Below are 17,791 nucleotides of genomic sequence, written 5' to 3'. Positions count from 1 at the left end.
TATGGCCAATGTAAAACCCTGTAATTATATTTGGAGATCTCTTCAGATTAATCTTGACTCCACACACAGAGAACCTTGTGCAGACCAGTGGTTTGTTTGGTATTTAACCTGGTCATTATCTATATTCAAATTCAAATGTTAGGAGCATCACTCTGACTGCTACAAGAATGAACTTCTTTGGCTACCCATCCAGTAGAAACCCTGCTAATTCTGTTAAGGTTTGTTTGTTTGATCGGGGCATTTGAAGTACACAGGTTACTGATGGAAAAATGTAACTGACAGCCTAAATCCTTCCTTTTTAGCCAAGTTTCTTAAACTGGTAAGATATGGAAAACTGAGGAATTTTTATATTTATATCCCCGTTAGCATTAAGAAGCTGTCTTATTTTTCTTGTTCTATGGAAAAAAAGTAAAGAAGGGTTTTAAAAATAATTTTACTTAAAGTTACTCCATTTCATTTTAAAACCCAACATTCATGTTTCAGCAACTTAGAGTAATTTAAAGAAAAAAATTATTGATCTGACCTGATTCTACATTATCTGGATGCACTGATGATGGATCCATAGGCATTATTGGTTCCTGCAAATAGGCACAGGATTTTTAATAGACTGTCCAAGTGTGAGAGACATTATTTTAGAGACAATAAAGGAAATAAATGATCCTTCAGGAATATAATCTAGCTACTTTTTAACTTGATCAGTCAACATAGTTACTGCTCTAATCCATACACAATAAAAGAAACCACTGCAGTCCTTATTTTACCTATTTTCCAGAAGTTATGACACGCTTCCAGAAGCTGTTGAAGTAACAACTTAGTACAAGAAAAGAAGTACAGCAGATGAGAAATGAGACAGAATAGCTCACGTACTTCAGCAGTACATATATTAGGCAAATGAATTCACAAAACGTAGACTTGTAGCTGTCTGCTTTTAATATTAAACCAGGAGCAGTAATCATCTAAATTTTTCTGGGGACTTAAGAACTAAAGTTGATTGAATTTCTTGTGAGAAAAGTCAAAACTTCTGCACTTCATGTTCCTTTTCTGTAAAATGGGAAATAGTCTAATAATCTAACAGATACTTAGAGAATTTATTTTACCTGTACTTCACTTTGAAGACGTAAAATAGCCTGTGTGTGTAGATATGCACTATGTAACAACATAGTGAAGGATGAGATAAATATCACTTGTACATTTATATTTGACACAGGAAAAAATGGCTCCTGCCTTGCCAGTAAATTGCCATTCTACTGACTGAATCCCAAACTTTCTTGCAAAGTGTCACAGTAACCATAAAGAATGATGTTTCATCTACTGTGATTATTTGCAGACTGTAGTTTGAAAACCATCAGTATAAAATGGGGGTGGTATATGATTGGTTGGTGGTTGTTTTTTCAAGACAACTTTTCAGGCAAGTTTTACTTACTGGTTGTAGTGTGTGACGGCCACATTCAATGCTGACAAGTTTGTGACACTTCTTGTGAACGAGGAGTTTGCAATTGATGCATTTATATCCCTGGCGACCCAGACCCCATATTCGGTCAGTGCAAATGGCACAATGAGCTCTCTAGAATGACAAATCAACAAAACTGATTAAAGAGCAAAACTAAACAATAAAAACTATTCATCCACATTTTCATTAACAAAAAAAACATAGGATAAGAGATCAGAGAGATCCCTACCGAACTTGCCACTATACCAAGAGTCTCTATCTGAAAACTTCAAGAGCGAACAGGCAGATACAATACAGAGGAGCTCAAAAATCACAACTGAACAATAAGCAGCAACTGCTGTACAGAAGGTGTGCATCTACACGGAAAGGTACAGGCACAGCCAGCCTCTTCCGCTGCACACAGACCCAGAGAGGCATGAGCCAACTACAGGTCAAAAACACTGCAGCTGAATCAGCAGGCTGCTATGACCAAGCTAATTTGCTATGTGTCTCGTCATCTCTCGGTCTAGATGAGTCCTTACATTTGTACAGAGGAAGGCAGGAGAGCAAAAGCTTCAACACATTAAACCACCAGATAACAGGAAATGGGAAGATCACCACTCACTGAAGGACATTCACAAAACAACTCAAAAGATCCATGAAAACAGGGTGCCTACAAACGCAAGAGCGGAAGGTGATTAAATTATGGTGCCTTGACAGCCTTTGACCAGGAAGAGGTCAAAAAAAAAAAAAAGGCAGAAGTTAGATATGAAGGATGCTTAAGATGAAGTTTAGTGGAGACGATCTCAAGCATTAAGCACACAATACACTAAGTTTAGAAAAGAAGGAAGGATTATTGAAGCTGTCAAGGAACCTGGCTTATTCAAATGTTTTGGGTTTGGTTTTTGCTATTGCTTTTTCTAAATACAGCAGATACCCTTCTTGGGCCCTAGCTAATCATATTTGACCACCGCTTCTTGGAAATATTACAAATGTTTTGTTATTTTCAGTTGATTACATGCCATCATAAGCAGGCTGTTTGGAGAAACAGCTTGGGTTTTTGTTTAAAAGTCATGAAAGAAAAGTCTGTGCATAAGCAAGTTCAGACCTTTTTACTCCCAGAACTTAAAGAATTGAAAATGTACTTTGAGCTCATAGTCATCTAATGCCAGTGTTCAAGTTTGCCCTCTGGGAAGATTTTAAGGGAACACAAGAGCATTTCTGTAATTGCTATCATTGTTTCAGAGTATATGTCAAGTGAGTTGCAATCAATTTTTTTTCTTCAAGTTCCTGATAATTTGGTAATGATTAAGTTTCCTGAAACTACAGGGTTACCAAGTCTCCATACCATAGACAAACAACAAAAATGAGAATAAAACCACCTTATAATTTTTCAAGGCAGTAACATTGTAAATACTAAAGTAAGACATCCCTGTACCATGATTTTAAGTACCCAACAAAAGTCTCACCCTGTTAAATCGTTTGGCTTGGAAAGTGTGACCATTTGCACAATAGAGCTTTCGCCACCGGCGGGCGCCTCGGCGATAAATGGATTCTAAGAGGAAAAACATATGATTATATCCATAAAAATACAAACACAGAACTACAACATCTTCTCATGGACGTTTCTGTGTAGAGTGATTTGCAGAGTAAAGTTTCACTCCTGCACCTTACAGAAACGCAGAGTAATGTTCCAAGTATCTTTTCCATTTTTTTAAGTTTTGGAGAAAATTTGAAGTAGAATATCCCAATCAACTCAAAGTTAATTCTGCTTTTCCCAAGTTAAAAGAACAATGAGTCAAGAGTAGGAAAATTGCCCAAACAACACAAACACTTGTGTGCAAAGTATGCACCTACCTTACCTAAATTTGGGGAGGAGCTGTGGGGAAGGGGAAGGAGAAAAGAAGGTGAATTTCAGGAGCATGCCCTGATTTATAAGATTGCTTGCACAAATCCTCCAGTGTTTTAGATCCACAGCTGCCAGTGTTTGGTTTGGTTTTTTTTAATTTTATTTTTTACTACTAGAGGCACGTCAGGAATGAAAATTGAAAACTAGAATATTGAAAACCACGCCAAGTTGCAAATTTATTTCTGATTCAGTCCACAACCTCATTTTTTCAGAAAAGCAGCATTATCCAAACTGCCAAACTTAACTTTAAGCATGCACATTTACATCTGTCAGAGACATGGGTGTCAAGCTGACAGATGTGTGTACATAACGTACACATGCTCTTTTATAAAACTTTAAGACAGAGGGAAAATTACCTCTTTAATGTCTAGTATATTAGCTAACGTAACTTAGAGGGTTTTGGAGAATACTCCTGATAGTACCTAAACATCAATTTAAAATTCATTAACCACAGATCTCTAAATGGTGATAAAACAAGTCATTACCATTGTTTACAAGCCTTTGTTCACATTAGCCAGCCAGTGATCTGGCAACTACAAAAAAGACAGGAATAGGATAAAAAACTGTCACGATAGAAGAGGCAAAAGCAAGGAAAGCAGAGTGACGTGGATAGTTAACAGGAATGTGAAATGCTTATTAACAATGATTCAGAAATGACAAATAACATTTCAGTTTAGCAAGACTTTCTATTCCTTTTAAATATTTAAATTTTAGAGATTTGCATTATGAATATTCATAAGCGTAGGATGCCAAACCGTAGAATATAAAAATCTTCTAAAACAAGAAATCTGAACTCTTGATTCTTCCTGTACTTCTTAACTAAAAATGCCTACTTACTATCTTCTCCTGGACAAGGCATGCCAGGCCGTTCTGGTACACAAGGAAATACTGCAAGAAAGACATAAACTTCTGATTAATTTTTATGTCAGACAGAAGATAAATCTTTGGGTTAAATACAACACTTCTGAAAGGCATTCAACCATTTCGGAAGGCAGCACAGACTGCATTTTAACAAAACCTTGTGCAAGAGCAGGTGAGCTGCAAAGCTGCCACAAAACCCTTTTGCTGGACATAACAGCGATATACATGAGAAACATGAGCAAAAGGCTGAATAAACCAAGTTATTGCCTAAAGAAAGTAACTAGAAAAAAGTAATGATTCTGGTTTTCCATGTGACCAATCATCACAGTCAGTATTCGGAAATCTTGACTATAAACGCATTATATTACAGTGTCCTAACAGCTACATATGATCTTGTCTACATTAGCCATTTTTTTCAGTTTATTGGCCTCAGTAAGTGTCTGGGAGAGAGCACCCTGGTGCTGGTTTAATCAGAAGCTTATCAAACACAGAAATAAATGGAGAAAGGGCAGATCAAAAAGCATACTGAAGTAATATATACTGAAACAGTGAAATATATACAGAAACAGATTATTCTTCTTCCACTTTTAAAAGTCTTCGTGGGAAGCTGAAAAACTGTCTCTTCCTTCCAAATGAGCTAATAGTGAACTATATTTTTTTGCATACTTTTAGAGAAGGATCATGTTAAGACGCTGTAGTGTAACACACCCACTAACACTCTTTATGATGATCCCCTGCTTTTCTGCTATAAACTCTGTTAAATGGAAATCTATCTTCCACTTGTAAAAAGTTAGAAACAGTAAGAAAAATATACTGCAGAAGCTACAAAAATAGGCGTATAACCCTGAAAAATAAAAACTGAACAATTACATATCAAATGGGCATGATATTGTTAGGTTCAAAACCAGTCTAAAGTACTTAATTTTAGAAAAGTCAAACTTTTGACTAATCTGGCATCACAAATGGAGCTCATCAACTTTGTCTCCTAACATAGGTGCTGCTCTAAAGCACTTATCAATAACAAAGTGTAGGACACTGTACTATGTATCTTCTACCATTCTTTGCCAGCAAGCATATGAAGGCACTTGGGATGAATGAATGAGAGACAGGGGCCATCCTTCATTAATAAACTAACAGCAAAATATTTTTCCGTCCCTTGATTTAATGAAGAACATTGACAAAGTGCTGACAGCTAAAAAGCATGGTGCATGGTCTTCAGCATTCTTTTGATAGAATGCCATAACAGGCTTTGAGGAGTCTGTGCAAAAGACACAGATGATGCAAGGTAAAAATTCTACTTATTCACAGGTACAAACACGAGAAATAATATAATAAATTTCACCATACCATGAATAAGAAGCTCTGAATCCTTGTTTAGTTCATACAACCGAAAGGCCTCTTCTAACTCCAGCTGAGAAGAAACTGTACATGGATCTCCTGTAGAAAGAGAACAATATAAAACTCAGTCCAATTAGTTCTGTACCATTCAACAGGTCCCTCATAGTTGGTTCTGAGATAATTAATGTAGCAAAAGAGAACAATATTCTCAAGTGTGGTAGTATTTATTTTTAATGCTGTTCAGACAGTACATTTGAAAATACAGTCATACTGAATGCTTTCAGGGAAAACAGAAATATGAGATATTCCTAAGTGGCAAGCAGACCATAACCACAAAACGCCATTGGTTTGGCCTGCTACAAGCATGGTTACATATCATTTCAGTACAGGAGGTGCAGATTATCGTCCTGCACCTAAAATCATTTTAAGACTCCTTTTTATTTCATGGATTTTTAGTTAGAACTGAGTCAATTCTACTTTCACAGCTGCTTCAACATTGCCAAGACTTTAACCAGGAAGTGCAAAACCAGTTAGACCTCTAGTCTTCCCTCAAACCTCAATCAAGACATTGGACAAATCATGTAACCTAAGTGAAAACACCCCATTTTTCTGATTTTTAACTACTACTTTCACACTCACAGGACTATTTGAAGTAAAGTCCCTTAAAGAAAGGGCAGCAAGGCAGGAAAAAAGTGTTGGTTGGTTGATTTCGGGGTTTTTTTTCCCCTCTTTTATAAAACAATTGCAGCTTTTGTTAACCATTTGCGATGGAGCAGATTATCACACAAGCATTTGGCATGTACTTTCAAGCTTCTCTGACAAGACTGCATTGGATTGCTTTAACAAATTTGTGCTTCAGAAGTAACAGTTTAGGACTAAGGTCTCTGTAGATATCTACTTTATGTTTCTAAAAAAAATAACGTGCATCCACAACAGTATTTCAAAATCTTTAAACAACACTTAATTACATCAGGGCAATTTTGGCATATGGTAGGTTTAAAATGTAGGCACAGAGGTGGATGAGGATCAAAGGAGATCAGGCTAGAGATCTGCTGTATTCAGGATCAGGAGCAAGAAGGACCTTAAATTCTAGCCTTGGTTCATACTTCTTTGGACACACAGCCTGCACTTTACCTGCTTCTCAAGGTTCATCTGAAGACTTCATCTGACATTTTAACTGATCTTCTGTATCTGCCAGCATTTGGAAACTGCTATAGAGACTGAAAAGAACAGCCATGCAACAAATTGTTTTCTTCAGTGTCTGATGCAGATTAGTAAAATTATAAAAAAATATCCCCCTAAAAGAAGAAACCTTGTTCAAAATAATACTACAATCAAAAAATTTTTAAAGCACTGTTGAATCTGAATCATCACCACCCCAAAGAAAGAAAATACTTCTGGATATTAGTTAAACTTTTTTTTTCCCTTCCACCTACACAAGATGTTCTGTGTGAGAACATGGGATTTATCTCTGCCTGCTTATACTCCAGCATGTAAGCAGAACAAGCTTCTTTCTAGCCAAAATCCCCTACAGCAAGTCTACTGTCATATAACATTTCCAATTCTTAACAGAAATACTACTTTTCACACCCTTAAGTGGTAAACTGGTTGTGGGTAACTGAATTGAAGGAAGGCAGAACAATTTCTGTCTTAGCCTAACTGGACCCAGTCTGAAAGTTTTACTGCTTTGAGTCTTTGGTCAATACCATGGTTTGAAAGTTAACTAGCAACAGCCTATTAACTATTCTCTTTTTGGTTTGTACTACAAGATATCAAAATTAATACAGGCGTTGCTAAGACTTTTCAGTAGAACCACGCATCTAGCAGCCAGGGGAATATTTAAAACTCACCCTACAAAAATTTTTCCAGTTAATTTGTTTTGTTTCTAATATATCCATTCTTTTCTACTGCTAAAATATTAGTAATAAATGTAAACTGTCCATCTGCAGCATTCTGTCTTTATTCTTTTCTGCACATCATAACCCTCAAAATGAGTCTCTGAAGCCAGTGGTAATAATTTTTCATCATACCACCTCCCCGCTCCAATTAGCCTATCTGGACATCAAACTGCCTACCCACTGCACAAACTTATGCAGTGCAGAACACAGGGGGAGGACAAGGAACAACTATATTTATTCAGACTCACTATGAGAATCAACAAACCAGTTTTTCTTCATTTGTTTCTGACACCTGTGCAAACAGTTTTGTGTTTCCTTTTGGCAGAAGAAAAGGAGGCTCTCAAGACCATACACCGTGCTTCAAACTTGGAACAGAAGGCTTACAGACATACTCTTTCAACAAGTTCGGAGTAGTATGAATTTTGCAGCCAAAGACAGCTGGGATAAGTGTCATAGGAAAATATTTACTTTTGAGTTATATAGCAAGAAACAACAGACTGAAAACAAACATAAGGCTAGCGTCCATCCTACGGCATGTTTCAGAAGACAGAGGTAAGACAAACTGACCGCATACAAACAAAATAAAAATTTGTCTAAAATCAAATCAAGTTCATTCTATTTTCCAGTTGCATCTGAGCATTTTTTTAAGTGATCCCACTCAACTAAACTAGGTCTGCCTCTGTTTGCTATTACCTCTATGAAAGAGAAGTAGTTATACGCGACACTGCATCTTGCAAAGGCTAAAAAGACATTTAGTATATAACAAGTAAAAACCTTAGTGACTAGGTAAATCCAGTTTAGTCACAGATCTGATCAAGCAGTTTAGTGAGGAAGTAGTGAAGAGATGGCCTAGACACCATCTAGGTGTCTTACACTGCAAGAAGCATGGGTAGTAGTATAACAAGCACCAGTCCACAGTACACACATTTCCTCATGCTACTATTAAAGAGTTAAGTTCAGTTTTAGTGAAGAGACTGCGATACAGCAATTTTCCAAGAAAGCAAATTATGAGTTTCAAGAAAGAATATCAATTGAAAACACTAAAGAGTGGTGGAGGGAGAAGAAGAGAGGAGGCAGGGTCTTGGCAAGAAGCCACTGTAGATGCAAGAATTACTCATAATAAAGACGGGGGGATTTTTTTTTAAACACACTCAACCCCAGATTAACTTTTTCTCCACTGACATTAAACTGGAAGTCAATGATTAAAGCAAAAACAGGTTGCTTGTGAAAATTAAATCCTATGTGAATACATGAAAATAATTTAGTCAAACTGCAGCATTCCTTTTTTTTCCAGCCTATCTCTAATTAAACAGCAGAAATTGAGACAGAACAAACTGTTGTTTCAAGTAAACTATTGAATCTGCACAAAATTTTCTGCAAATGTTTTATTAAAAAAATATATGTACTTCTTACTATGACTGACACTGCACTCTTCCTCTTCAGTGAGAAGTCTATTATCTTCCTCAAGATAAAACAAAACAGCCAGCTCACTATGAAGTAAATGTTCAATTCAAAGAGCACCGCTGCACAGTTCAGTCATAAACATTGTTCATTTTACTTTACTGCATCTGCCCAATATAAATAACTTTGGAATGATGAGAGGAAACAAACAAACAAACAAAAAAAAAAAAAAAAAAAAAGAAAAAAAAAAAAAAACCCACTGCGATTCCCAAAACCACATAATCTTCAACACACCTGCCCATATAGCACTTCCAAAAATCAGCTTTGGTCCATGTTTAGCTTTAAACTCTGAATAAACTGGCATTCACCCAATTTTGAATGGGAAAGCTGTGACAAGGGGAGGAAACAGTTCTATAAGCACCATTTATGCTGATCACTGCATACAAATACTAATCACTGCCAAGAAATCACTGCATATTAGGGCCTTTTATGTATTGCAACAAGTACTTCGCATGCTAAAGTAACTCAACGGCAATTTCGTAATTCAGATGTCTCTTCGGTGTAGCTCAAAACCTATGTGCAGAATACACCAATTCCACAAAGAAAATAGGAACTACAGATAATCTTTTCAAAAAATTACTAATGTATACATACAGCTCAACTGGACTACATCTACTAAGGAGAAGGGAGAACAGACTCTGAACTTTTTTTTCATCCAAGGTAAACTTTAACATGGATAATGTAAGTGCTAGAGATGACAAGAGTTCTCAGCCAAGGTTGTTACTGCACTTTGGTGAAAAGTTACTATACATCATTCAGACAAGTAATGACTCTTTTAACATTTAGAAAAAGTTTCATTAGTATCTACGTGTTAATAGACTTTGGGTTGCTAAAGTAACAGCTGATACAAAGACTCACAACGGTGTTTTGTTTTTTTTTTACACATACCACTCAACTGTATATTAAATTGTATCAATATTTTAGATAAATACTGTAATTTGTATAATTTAAGGTTAGCTTAACTCTTTTCAAAGCTTTAAGGGGAACCACAGTCATCTTCAGCAGTAGAAAGGAATACTTTCTATTCCTTTCATAAGAAATCCTAACATTGAATTCACGTTTTTATAGTCACTGAGGTTTTATTTGGTAAAAAAAAAGAAAGAAAAAAGAGAGGTCCACACTAAGCAGTTTGAAACAACAAGCTTGTCATAAAGATATAAGTACAAAGGCATTAGATAACCATTATTTTTTCAGTCAGATTTACTATTTCTAAAAATATACTTATGAAGTACGTTTTATAAGCGTATCTTATAAAGGCAGAGGGAAAGGAAAAGATGAAACTGAGAGGAAACCTAGAAAGCTGAGCAACATATTGATCAGCATTGATTTACCTTCTTCATCAATCCATTTCATGGTGAAAAGCTGTTCGTTGTCAAAGGAGCACATGTCTCGAACTTCACTGCACAGTCCCTCAAATGAGATGGAAGGTTCAAAATATGTTATCATGATGTCCCTGGGCAAGAGAAAAATAAATTTGAGAAACTATACCGTAATATGTAGGACTTGATCACCACCTCTAACGCTTTCCATATACCACTAATATAAAACCCATCCCTGCTGCAGACCCCTACAAAAATATTAAAGTAAAATAAAACACATAAGTTCCCTTCCTATAGCAAAGTCAGGCTCCAAGTGATTTTTCTTACCAACTACCTGGCATTTAATCCTCCAGGTATCTGTTTAAGAAAAATTAAGAGTTAAATGCCCAAATAACTATGAAGTAAGTTGCAGCAGATATTAACCACACACAGAAATGAGATCTATTATACCAGTGGAAACTGAAGAATGAAATGCTGCAAAAATTTTGAAGGATGTTATTAACATACTGCTGGTTTTGCTTGCTCTTTAACAGTTATTTTGTTATTAGGTATCAAAAGGTTTTAAGAACTATACATCTTCTCCAACTAAATTTTGATTGTGTAGATGTTACGAAAAGTTAATGAAAAATATTAAACAGTGGATTAGGGGGGGATGTTCCAAATCTTGAAAGCACCTTTAAAAGAAAAAAGAGACCCATGATACTTCACTGCAATGCCGGGGAAGGCTGACAGAGAGGCATACACTCAGAATTAAAATTTACTACTTTACTGTTATGCAGAATGGTTATTTTGTTATAATTAAGATTAAAAGTTAGTTAACCTGGTGTTTTAAATATGTTAACATAAAATTCTGACCCATTGTCTTGGTATTTGCTGGGCCTTAAAGGGGAACAGGTGACTCAGGGTTGCATTCCTTTAAACAAAGGATTCCAGAGATACAGTTCAGAGGAAGGTGGAAGGCTGTTTACAAGGCTACTCTTCAAACATCTCGTATAAGCCCAATGTTTGAACTAGGAGACTAATCTTCCCATAAAAACCTCAGCTAGCTGGGATTTGTTTCAGCTGGTGCCAGCCACCCGCAGTATTTTGGGGGGGGAGGGGAATAACTGAAGCAACAAAGTTTGTATCTGGTCAAAATTCACATCAGCATACCTACCAGACTGAAGTGTACCATGCAGCAAGTTAAACATCTTTAAATCATGTTGTGCATGGGCAGAGTGGTATCAAGAAGGTGACTTAACATACTCTGGTCACTGAACCTGAACCACTTCCAGGAGTGGCAGAGAACACACACGATAAACATGCTTGCCTGAGGCTCCTGGAAGTTCAGCAGCATGAATAAAATGAACTAGCAATTTCTAAGCACTCTAGAAGAACAGCTAGCCTAATTCTGGATTTATGAGCATGATCAGAGTTAGTTTAGTTAAGGGAAAGACTCCAGTAAATGGTTAGTATAGTGAAATGACACCTCTTCAATAATCTGAATAAAGCAGTCAAAAAGCTGCTACATTTTTTGGTTGAGGAATTGCTCCTCTTCTTTCCACACGAGGCAAAATGCAAGACAAAACAATATTTGGACCCCAGTGTTTAGACACAGAACACTACTTTGGGGCAAATGGGGCTTCGTTTGAAACACCCGATTGCACCCATCCAACAGGGCAAACTACATTTTCTCCGATACAAAGGTCTCCCTTCGCATCCTCTCTCAAAATGCACAAACTGTGAACCCAATGCCAGTACTTGGCTCTACAAACTGAGGAAGATTTAACAGTGCATTACTGTTACAGACACGCAGGCATCAACCAAAGAGAAACCCACGAGGCTGTATTAGGAGGCAAAGTCTCAACCTGTATTTCCTGTTTTTCAGGGAAGGAAATAAGGCACTGCTTACTTAGCAACTTCACTGATGTAGTGCTAAAGTTTACCATCCCTTCATTCATTCACATTTTAGTGCAGATGTATTCAGTTTGGAATATTTTCTTAAACAAAAAGTTAAGTTCTAAAGGGCACTGAGAAGTCAGAGTTAAGTATTTCAACTATTGCAGTTTATATTGTGATTGAACTAGGCAGTAATGGAATGGGGTATGTTAAAAGAAGTGGTGACTACATGACTATTATTGTCAGACAAGCAAAAAGAGTTAGGTGACAGACCATAATGTCAAGAGACTGTAATCACTGATGCTCTAGCAAAAATTGAAGATTTAAAACAAACAAACAAACAAAACAACCAAAATTAGCAAAATCTCCTCAGCAGGTTTTCAAATCTGATGATTCAAGTCCACTTAAAACAGATTTATCTGTACCACAGTAAACAGAAAAAGTCACTATGTTAACACGTACTGAACAGCCCAGGAATCCCTCCGTATCTATAAAGTAAAAGCTGGTACCAATTGAAAAAAAACTTCTTCCTACTTGTTGCTACCTTTAAGTAGCAAAATAGTTGCCCTTCAAATAAAAGGAGAGTTTAATTATTTTAGAATTTAAGCAAGTTCTCTATATTACTACTCTAATACCTCCAACAAGACATGTATCAGTTATTAAATACATTTGGAAGATCTTAGCATCTCTGTTATAACAAACACTAATCAGTCTTTCAGAGAACCCTAGCTAATAGCAATATATATACATATTAAAAAAGCGTATTAAGTACGAACAAGGTTCCACAAGCAACATCAGGACACTTTTCCTAGAGATGTGAAGCCAGCTTTACGTAACACAGAAACTGAAAGATTACAGGTCTTCCTACCAGCTTTATTTTGCCATTTTAACTATACTGATGATACTGATATTTTCCACTGAGACAGGTCTCACTTCCAGAGTGGTTCTGTTACCACACCTTTGCATTACATGGCGTTTTTCACATTTCTTGCATCGAACACCATATTGATGATGTCTTCATTAGGAAAAAGCTGTATTCACTCAAGCTAAGACATAAAGCTAAACTCTACTGAGAAGAAATTTGGCATTTTAAACAAAAATTAGTAGGCCAAGTTAAAGAACAAAGGAAAGTTAATGTCAACCATACCCTGCTGCCTTGCATGAAAAAATACAAAATGCCTTCTTTCACTAAGACGTGGGAAAAAAATTCTTGACAATAGCCCTTTCCTTCTGATGAAGATAAGCTTATGCACTGCTTTTAATAAGCATGTTTGTTGTAAAGCTATTCTAAGGCATATCATCCTTATTTGTCTCCTCATGACATACACAAGAAATCAGAAGAAAATCTGATTCAAGCACACCCTTTGCACCACCACATCTGGATCTGTCAATTAACTCTTACTATGGCACCACCAGGTTTTTTAGAGTTTTAGTACTATTATAATAGGTCTTAATCAGGGGCCTTGCGTAGGAAACATACAAATAAACAAGACAGTACTTGTCCTGAAGTACTTTCAGCTAAAATGCTGTTGTATCTTCCATAAATATTAATAAAGGACCATTTTATTCATATTAATAAAAGACCTGCCTGAATCAATACCCTGCAAATGCAAGAATCAGTAAAAGATGAATCATAGGAAGACTGAGAAAATGTAAATGGTAAATCTAAACACAAACACTAGAGAACAGATTTTAAATATCTCTAGAAGACCATGAACCTCATCACTATCTTCCCCACCTTTCCTGAGATCAAACAGCTTTTCTCATGCTTTTTCTTTTACAGATCAAGTCATAACATCCTTTAACAAAAAAACCCGGAACAAACCAACAAACCCACCCACAACCAACCAATCAAAACAAACAAACAAACAAAAACCCCAATGCCAACAGTTAAATGCAATTCAATATCCATACCTCATTTTTCACTTCCGAGCTTAAACTTCTGTGAGAGAGCAATCCACTGCGCGAACAGAGACTACTGCTTTGGATTTTTCCACCTGCAGCCTAATGTAGCTACCACATATTATGTATGTGGAAATATACAGATACATAATCACGTATGATCTACATATGCATATATTTATCACACACCTGGGTCCGTCATTAAGGCTTTTGATAATGTCTAATTATAGCTCACTGAAATTAACCTGTACAAGACTCGTGGAGAATTCTGCTGTTTCAGTATCATTTCAGTACCATAAGGTGTAGGCATTGCCATTCAGAACCATTTAAAGCATCTCTTTCCCCAGTAGAAGTATGAGGTCTCAAACTGCCTGCTCCCACAATCTGTTCTTCTGGAAAATTAAATCAATGTTGAAACAGCAAGAAGGGGTGAAAATATGTTCATAGGCTTAAAACGAAGCTTTCTTAAGCTGAACACTCTCCTATGCAGAGCTTGATCCTCAATAGACAACAAAAGACCTTGAGCTGAAGAACTGATCAGAGAGTGCCCAAGATGAAGAATAATATAATGAAAGGATGTGAGAACTCAAAAATTCTTAAGAAATTAACTTCCTGGAAATATTTATGGAGGTACATGTTGATTTTACAATTAAACTTAAACTTCTCCCCCCCCCTTTCTCACTGACAGAAACATATTAAAAGTAAGAAAAGAAACAAGTTTAACAAGTATCACGAGAGGACTGTCAGGAGTATTCTTCATTTGAACCAAATCAAACCGAAGGTGGGCAAAGCATTGGTAACCTATGCCTTCAACTATATTAAAAGTCTAATCTAGATCACAGCCTATACAGTTAAAACAGTGCAAAATCTATGTCAGGCACCGAAAGAATGCAAGCGAGCAGTTCTAATCATGACAGAAAAATGGTTCTTCAAGTTTGTTGTTTGTATTTGTTTCTTTTTTAAAATCAACAACGCTAATCCTACAGGATTCCTAGAGCACAAGCAGTTTATTATTCCTACCTGTTCTCTACTGCTACAATGCAATCCTCCCCCACATTTATTAATGATATAATAGCTTCTTGTACTGAACTGACAAAAAGCATCTACAACAAATTAGAAAAAACAAAAGGTAAACTTTTAATAATATCAGAAAGCTGAAATGGTTGTAATTACAGATGCTGTTCAGTGCCATACATTTGAAGCTGCTACACTTCATTACACCAAACGTTTGCGTAGATTTTGTTGATGAAGTAACAAAAGTAAATTCCTAAGAACTCACACAGGAACCTCTATTACACACACTGCACAGATTACAACAACTCTTTAAAAGAGGTAAGACTATTTTCAGCATTTTAAACAACCAGCCTTATGAGAAAGATAAGCATGACTTACCCGAGAGAAAGAAATACCTGGATAAACTCAACCTAACGCCCTAATTCCCAAGTCTGCAGGAATTCCCATCCCCTTACTCTCATGATCTCTGTTCATCTTAGGAAAATTTTCCTTCCTGGTTTTACATATTTCATGAATTTAAGACAAAGAATTACCACTGCACGGTTGAATGAAACAAAGACCCTTCAAAGTGTTCTTCGAGGAAGTCTTTGTCTTGGCTGAGAAAAGCAATTAGGCTCTTGGCCAGAGTAAGGGATGTTTTGGGGATTCAGGTTCGGCTCTTTGCTCTCGGTCTTCAAGCCCCAGGCGACTATCCTGCCTATCAGATTCCCAACAGTTTCAACAACGAATCTGTGCTTCTGAGTTGCTGGGGTTTTTTCTTTTCTCCAACCAGAAACACCTTCTGGAAGCTGAAAAGACCTTCCCAGCACGACTTTCACGATAACTTCAACAACCCACTTAAATGCTTCTATTAAAACGAAATTAAGAGAGATTAACTTTTCCTGATTAACACTATTTCCCATTAAATCCTCTATCCAGCTTTAATCTTGAGACAGTTTATTTGATGAAAGGGGTAAATGCTGCCTTTGATATCAGCATTTAGATCCCCAGTCTCCAACTCCTTTCAGTGTAAGTGCAGGTAAAGTGTTTTGCTTTGATACCCACTTCTTGACAGTGCTAGTCTGAGAAGTGGGCATGAGACCTTCTGCTGTAGGAAAGTGGAGAGAATTATTTGTTTAGATCTTGAAACAAATCATGACTAAGGCATTCAGCTTGTTAGTTTGTTGGTATTCACAATGGTTAACCAACACCCTACGTGACTCAGTGTCATTATTAAAAGTAAACCGATAATTGCATTAACAGATAAAAAGCCAATAGATGAGACTCAAAAGAAACATTCCAGTGTCTGTGAAATTATTACCTAATACTTAAAGTGTCATGAGCCAGCATTCCTGTACAATGTAGCAGTTTTCTTCCTCACTCCCACAACCCTGAGCAGCTTTCTCTCTGTTCTTGCACCATAGCCTCCCTGTCCTAAAGCAAGAATTCATGTGATTGCATGTGGAAATGATCAAGATTAAAACTGACCCAGCAGAAGAAAAATAAATGGGTTTAACCCAGAACAGTTCCTACTTTAATTCACTGCCTGACCAAATGAACACTTCTGCCAGCTGATAGCCAGGGGCATCTCCAAGTCCTTAAGAAATGGTGAATTAAAGAGACTGTAAAACAAAGAGCTTAGAATTTCACATACTGTTACCGTGGCAGTGTTTCACACGGCCTTTGAAGCCACAGATTGTGCCAGTCTCTACAGTAATTCTACAGACTTCTGGCAAGAAAAGCCCCAAAACAGACACAAGCCAGAAGTCAAGCACAGTAGCAAATACCAAATGCTCAGCAAGGTTTCTATACCTCTCCCTAAAATTATAAAGCTAGAGATACCAGACAGTAAATACTGCAAGTGTCATAAATCTTTTCTTCTACTTAATACAGATAACTAGAAGGAAGCTGTCGAGAGTATCATATGTTCACCCTTAATCCAAAAATGCAACCTACATTTTTTCCTGTTTAGATCACCTCCTCTTAAGCTTAATGGCCCAATGAACCACTGTCAACCTTTGCACTCGAACTTTTAAAAGTTAGGACTGTAACTGTTACTATTTAGTAGGGGGTCGTGAACCCAAAGCAGAACACTTCTGCCTTATGTGTTATTGTTGGAGAGCCATTAAATTAGACCAGGAACATTCAGATATTCATTGTGCAGACCTCTACCGTATTTTTTTTTTTCCCCAGCAGAAGCATAACTGACAGGAGATGCGTCTTAGTTACCATTCGCAGACTCCCTCCTCAGAAGTCATTCAGGCCCTGGGAAACAGCCTAAAAACTGATGAAATAGGTTTTCATCCGAACACCCTCCTCCTTTAGACCTGAATACCACTTAGCACGCAGAGACCGGGACCAAAGCTGGAGCCTGAACGTATATTTTTTTTTAAATACGAATTTTGCCACGTGTCCCGCAGTGCAGTGTTATGAAGGAACATGCATTATTACTGACGGCAGGTAAACAACCGGGGCCTCGGGGTGCGTGGGAAGCAGGGTGAGCAGGGCAGGGCAGGCCCCTCAGGTACACCCGTGTTTACCGGCAAGGCCACACGGCAGGAGGACGGCGATCCGACGGCGCTCAGCCCCTGCGGGCACCGCTCCCCCCACCCAGCCCCCCCGGCGTTTGGGGGTTTTCTCCCTCCTCCTTCTTTTCTCCTACAGGTGGACACCACGGCTTGAGACGTTAACGTTACGCTGACTGCACCGAAAACCCGGCGTTTATAACGCGGCAGCCTAAGAACCACCCCTGACAGAAACCCGCGGGCTCTAAGCCCCCGGAGAAGAGCCTCCCTCAGACTCC

General features: G+C 37.4%; 1 protein-coding gene across 8 annotated transcripts in view; it reads right to left on the bottom strand.

Annotated features, from left to right (window-relative positions):
- The window catches only part of PRKCI (protein kinase C, iota), a 35,001-nt gene that overhangs the window by 13,435 nt on the left and 3,775 nt on the right, over positions 1-17,791 (bottom strand). For 5 of the 8 annotated variants that reach the window (XR_774680.1, XM_010572881.1, XM_010572882.1 and 2 more), the window contains exons 2-7: positions 10,228-10,349; positions 5,547-5,636; positions 4,176-4,226; positions 2,899-2,984; positions 1,424-1,564; positions 524-578 (exon numbers count right to left, since the gene is read on the bottom strand). Coding sequence is in view for 7 of the 8 variants with exons in the window: in XM_010572880.1 (XP_010571182.1) it covers positions 524-578; positions 1,424-1,564; positions 2,899-2,984; positions 4,176-4,226; positions 5,547-5,636; positions 10,228-10,349 (545 nt within the window). In the remaining variant the exon portion in view is untranslated. Of the gene's footprint in view, positions 1-523; positions 579-1,423; positions 1,565-2,898; positions 2,985-4,175; positions 4,227-5,546; positions 5,637-6,671; positions 6,758-9,130; positions 9,224-10,227; positions 10,350-17,791 lie in introns of those variants that run through there. The other 3 variants (XM_010572885.1, XM_010572883.1, XM_010572886.1) reach the window with 3 other exon arrangements.

Source organism: Haliaeetus leucocephalus, unplaced genomic scaffold (genome assembly GCF_000737465.1).
Source record: "Haliaeetus leucocephalus isolate CR32 unplaced genomic scaffold, Haliaeetus_leucocephalus-4.0 Scaffold362, whole genome shotgun sequence".
NCBI classification, from domain to species: Eukaryota; Metazoa; Chordata; class Aves; order Accipitriformes; family Accipitridae; genus Haliaeetus; species Haliaeetus leucocephalus.
The sequence above is the reverse complement of the archived record's forward strand: the minus strand, read 5'-3'. Positions and strand labels throughout refer to the sequence as shown.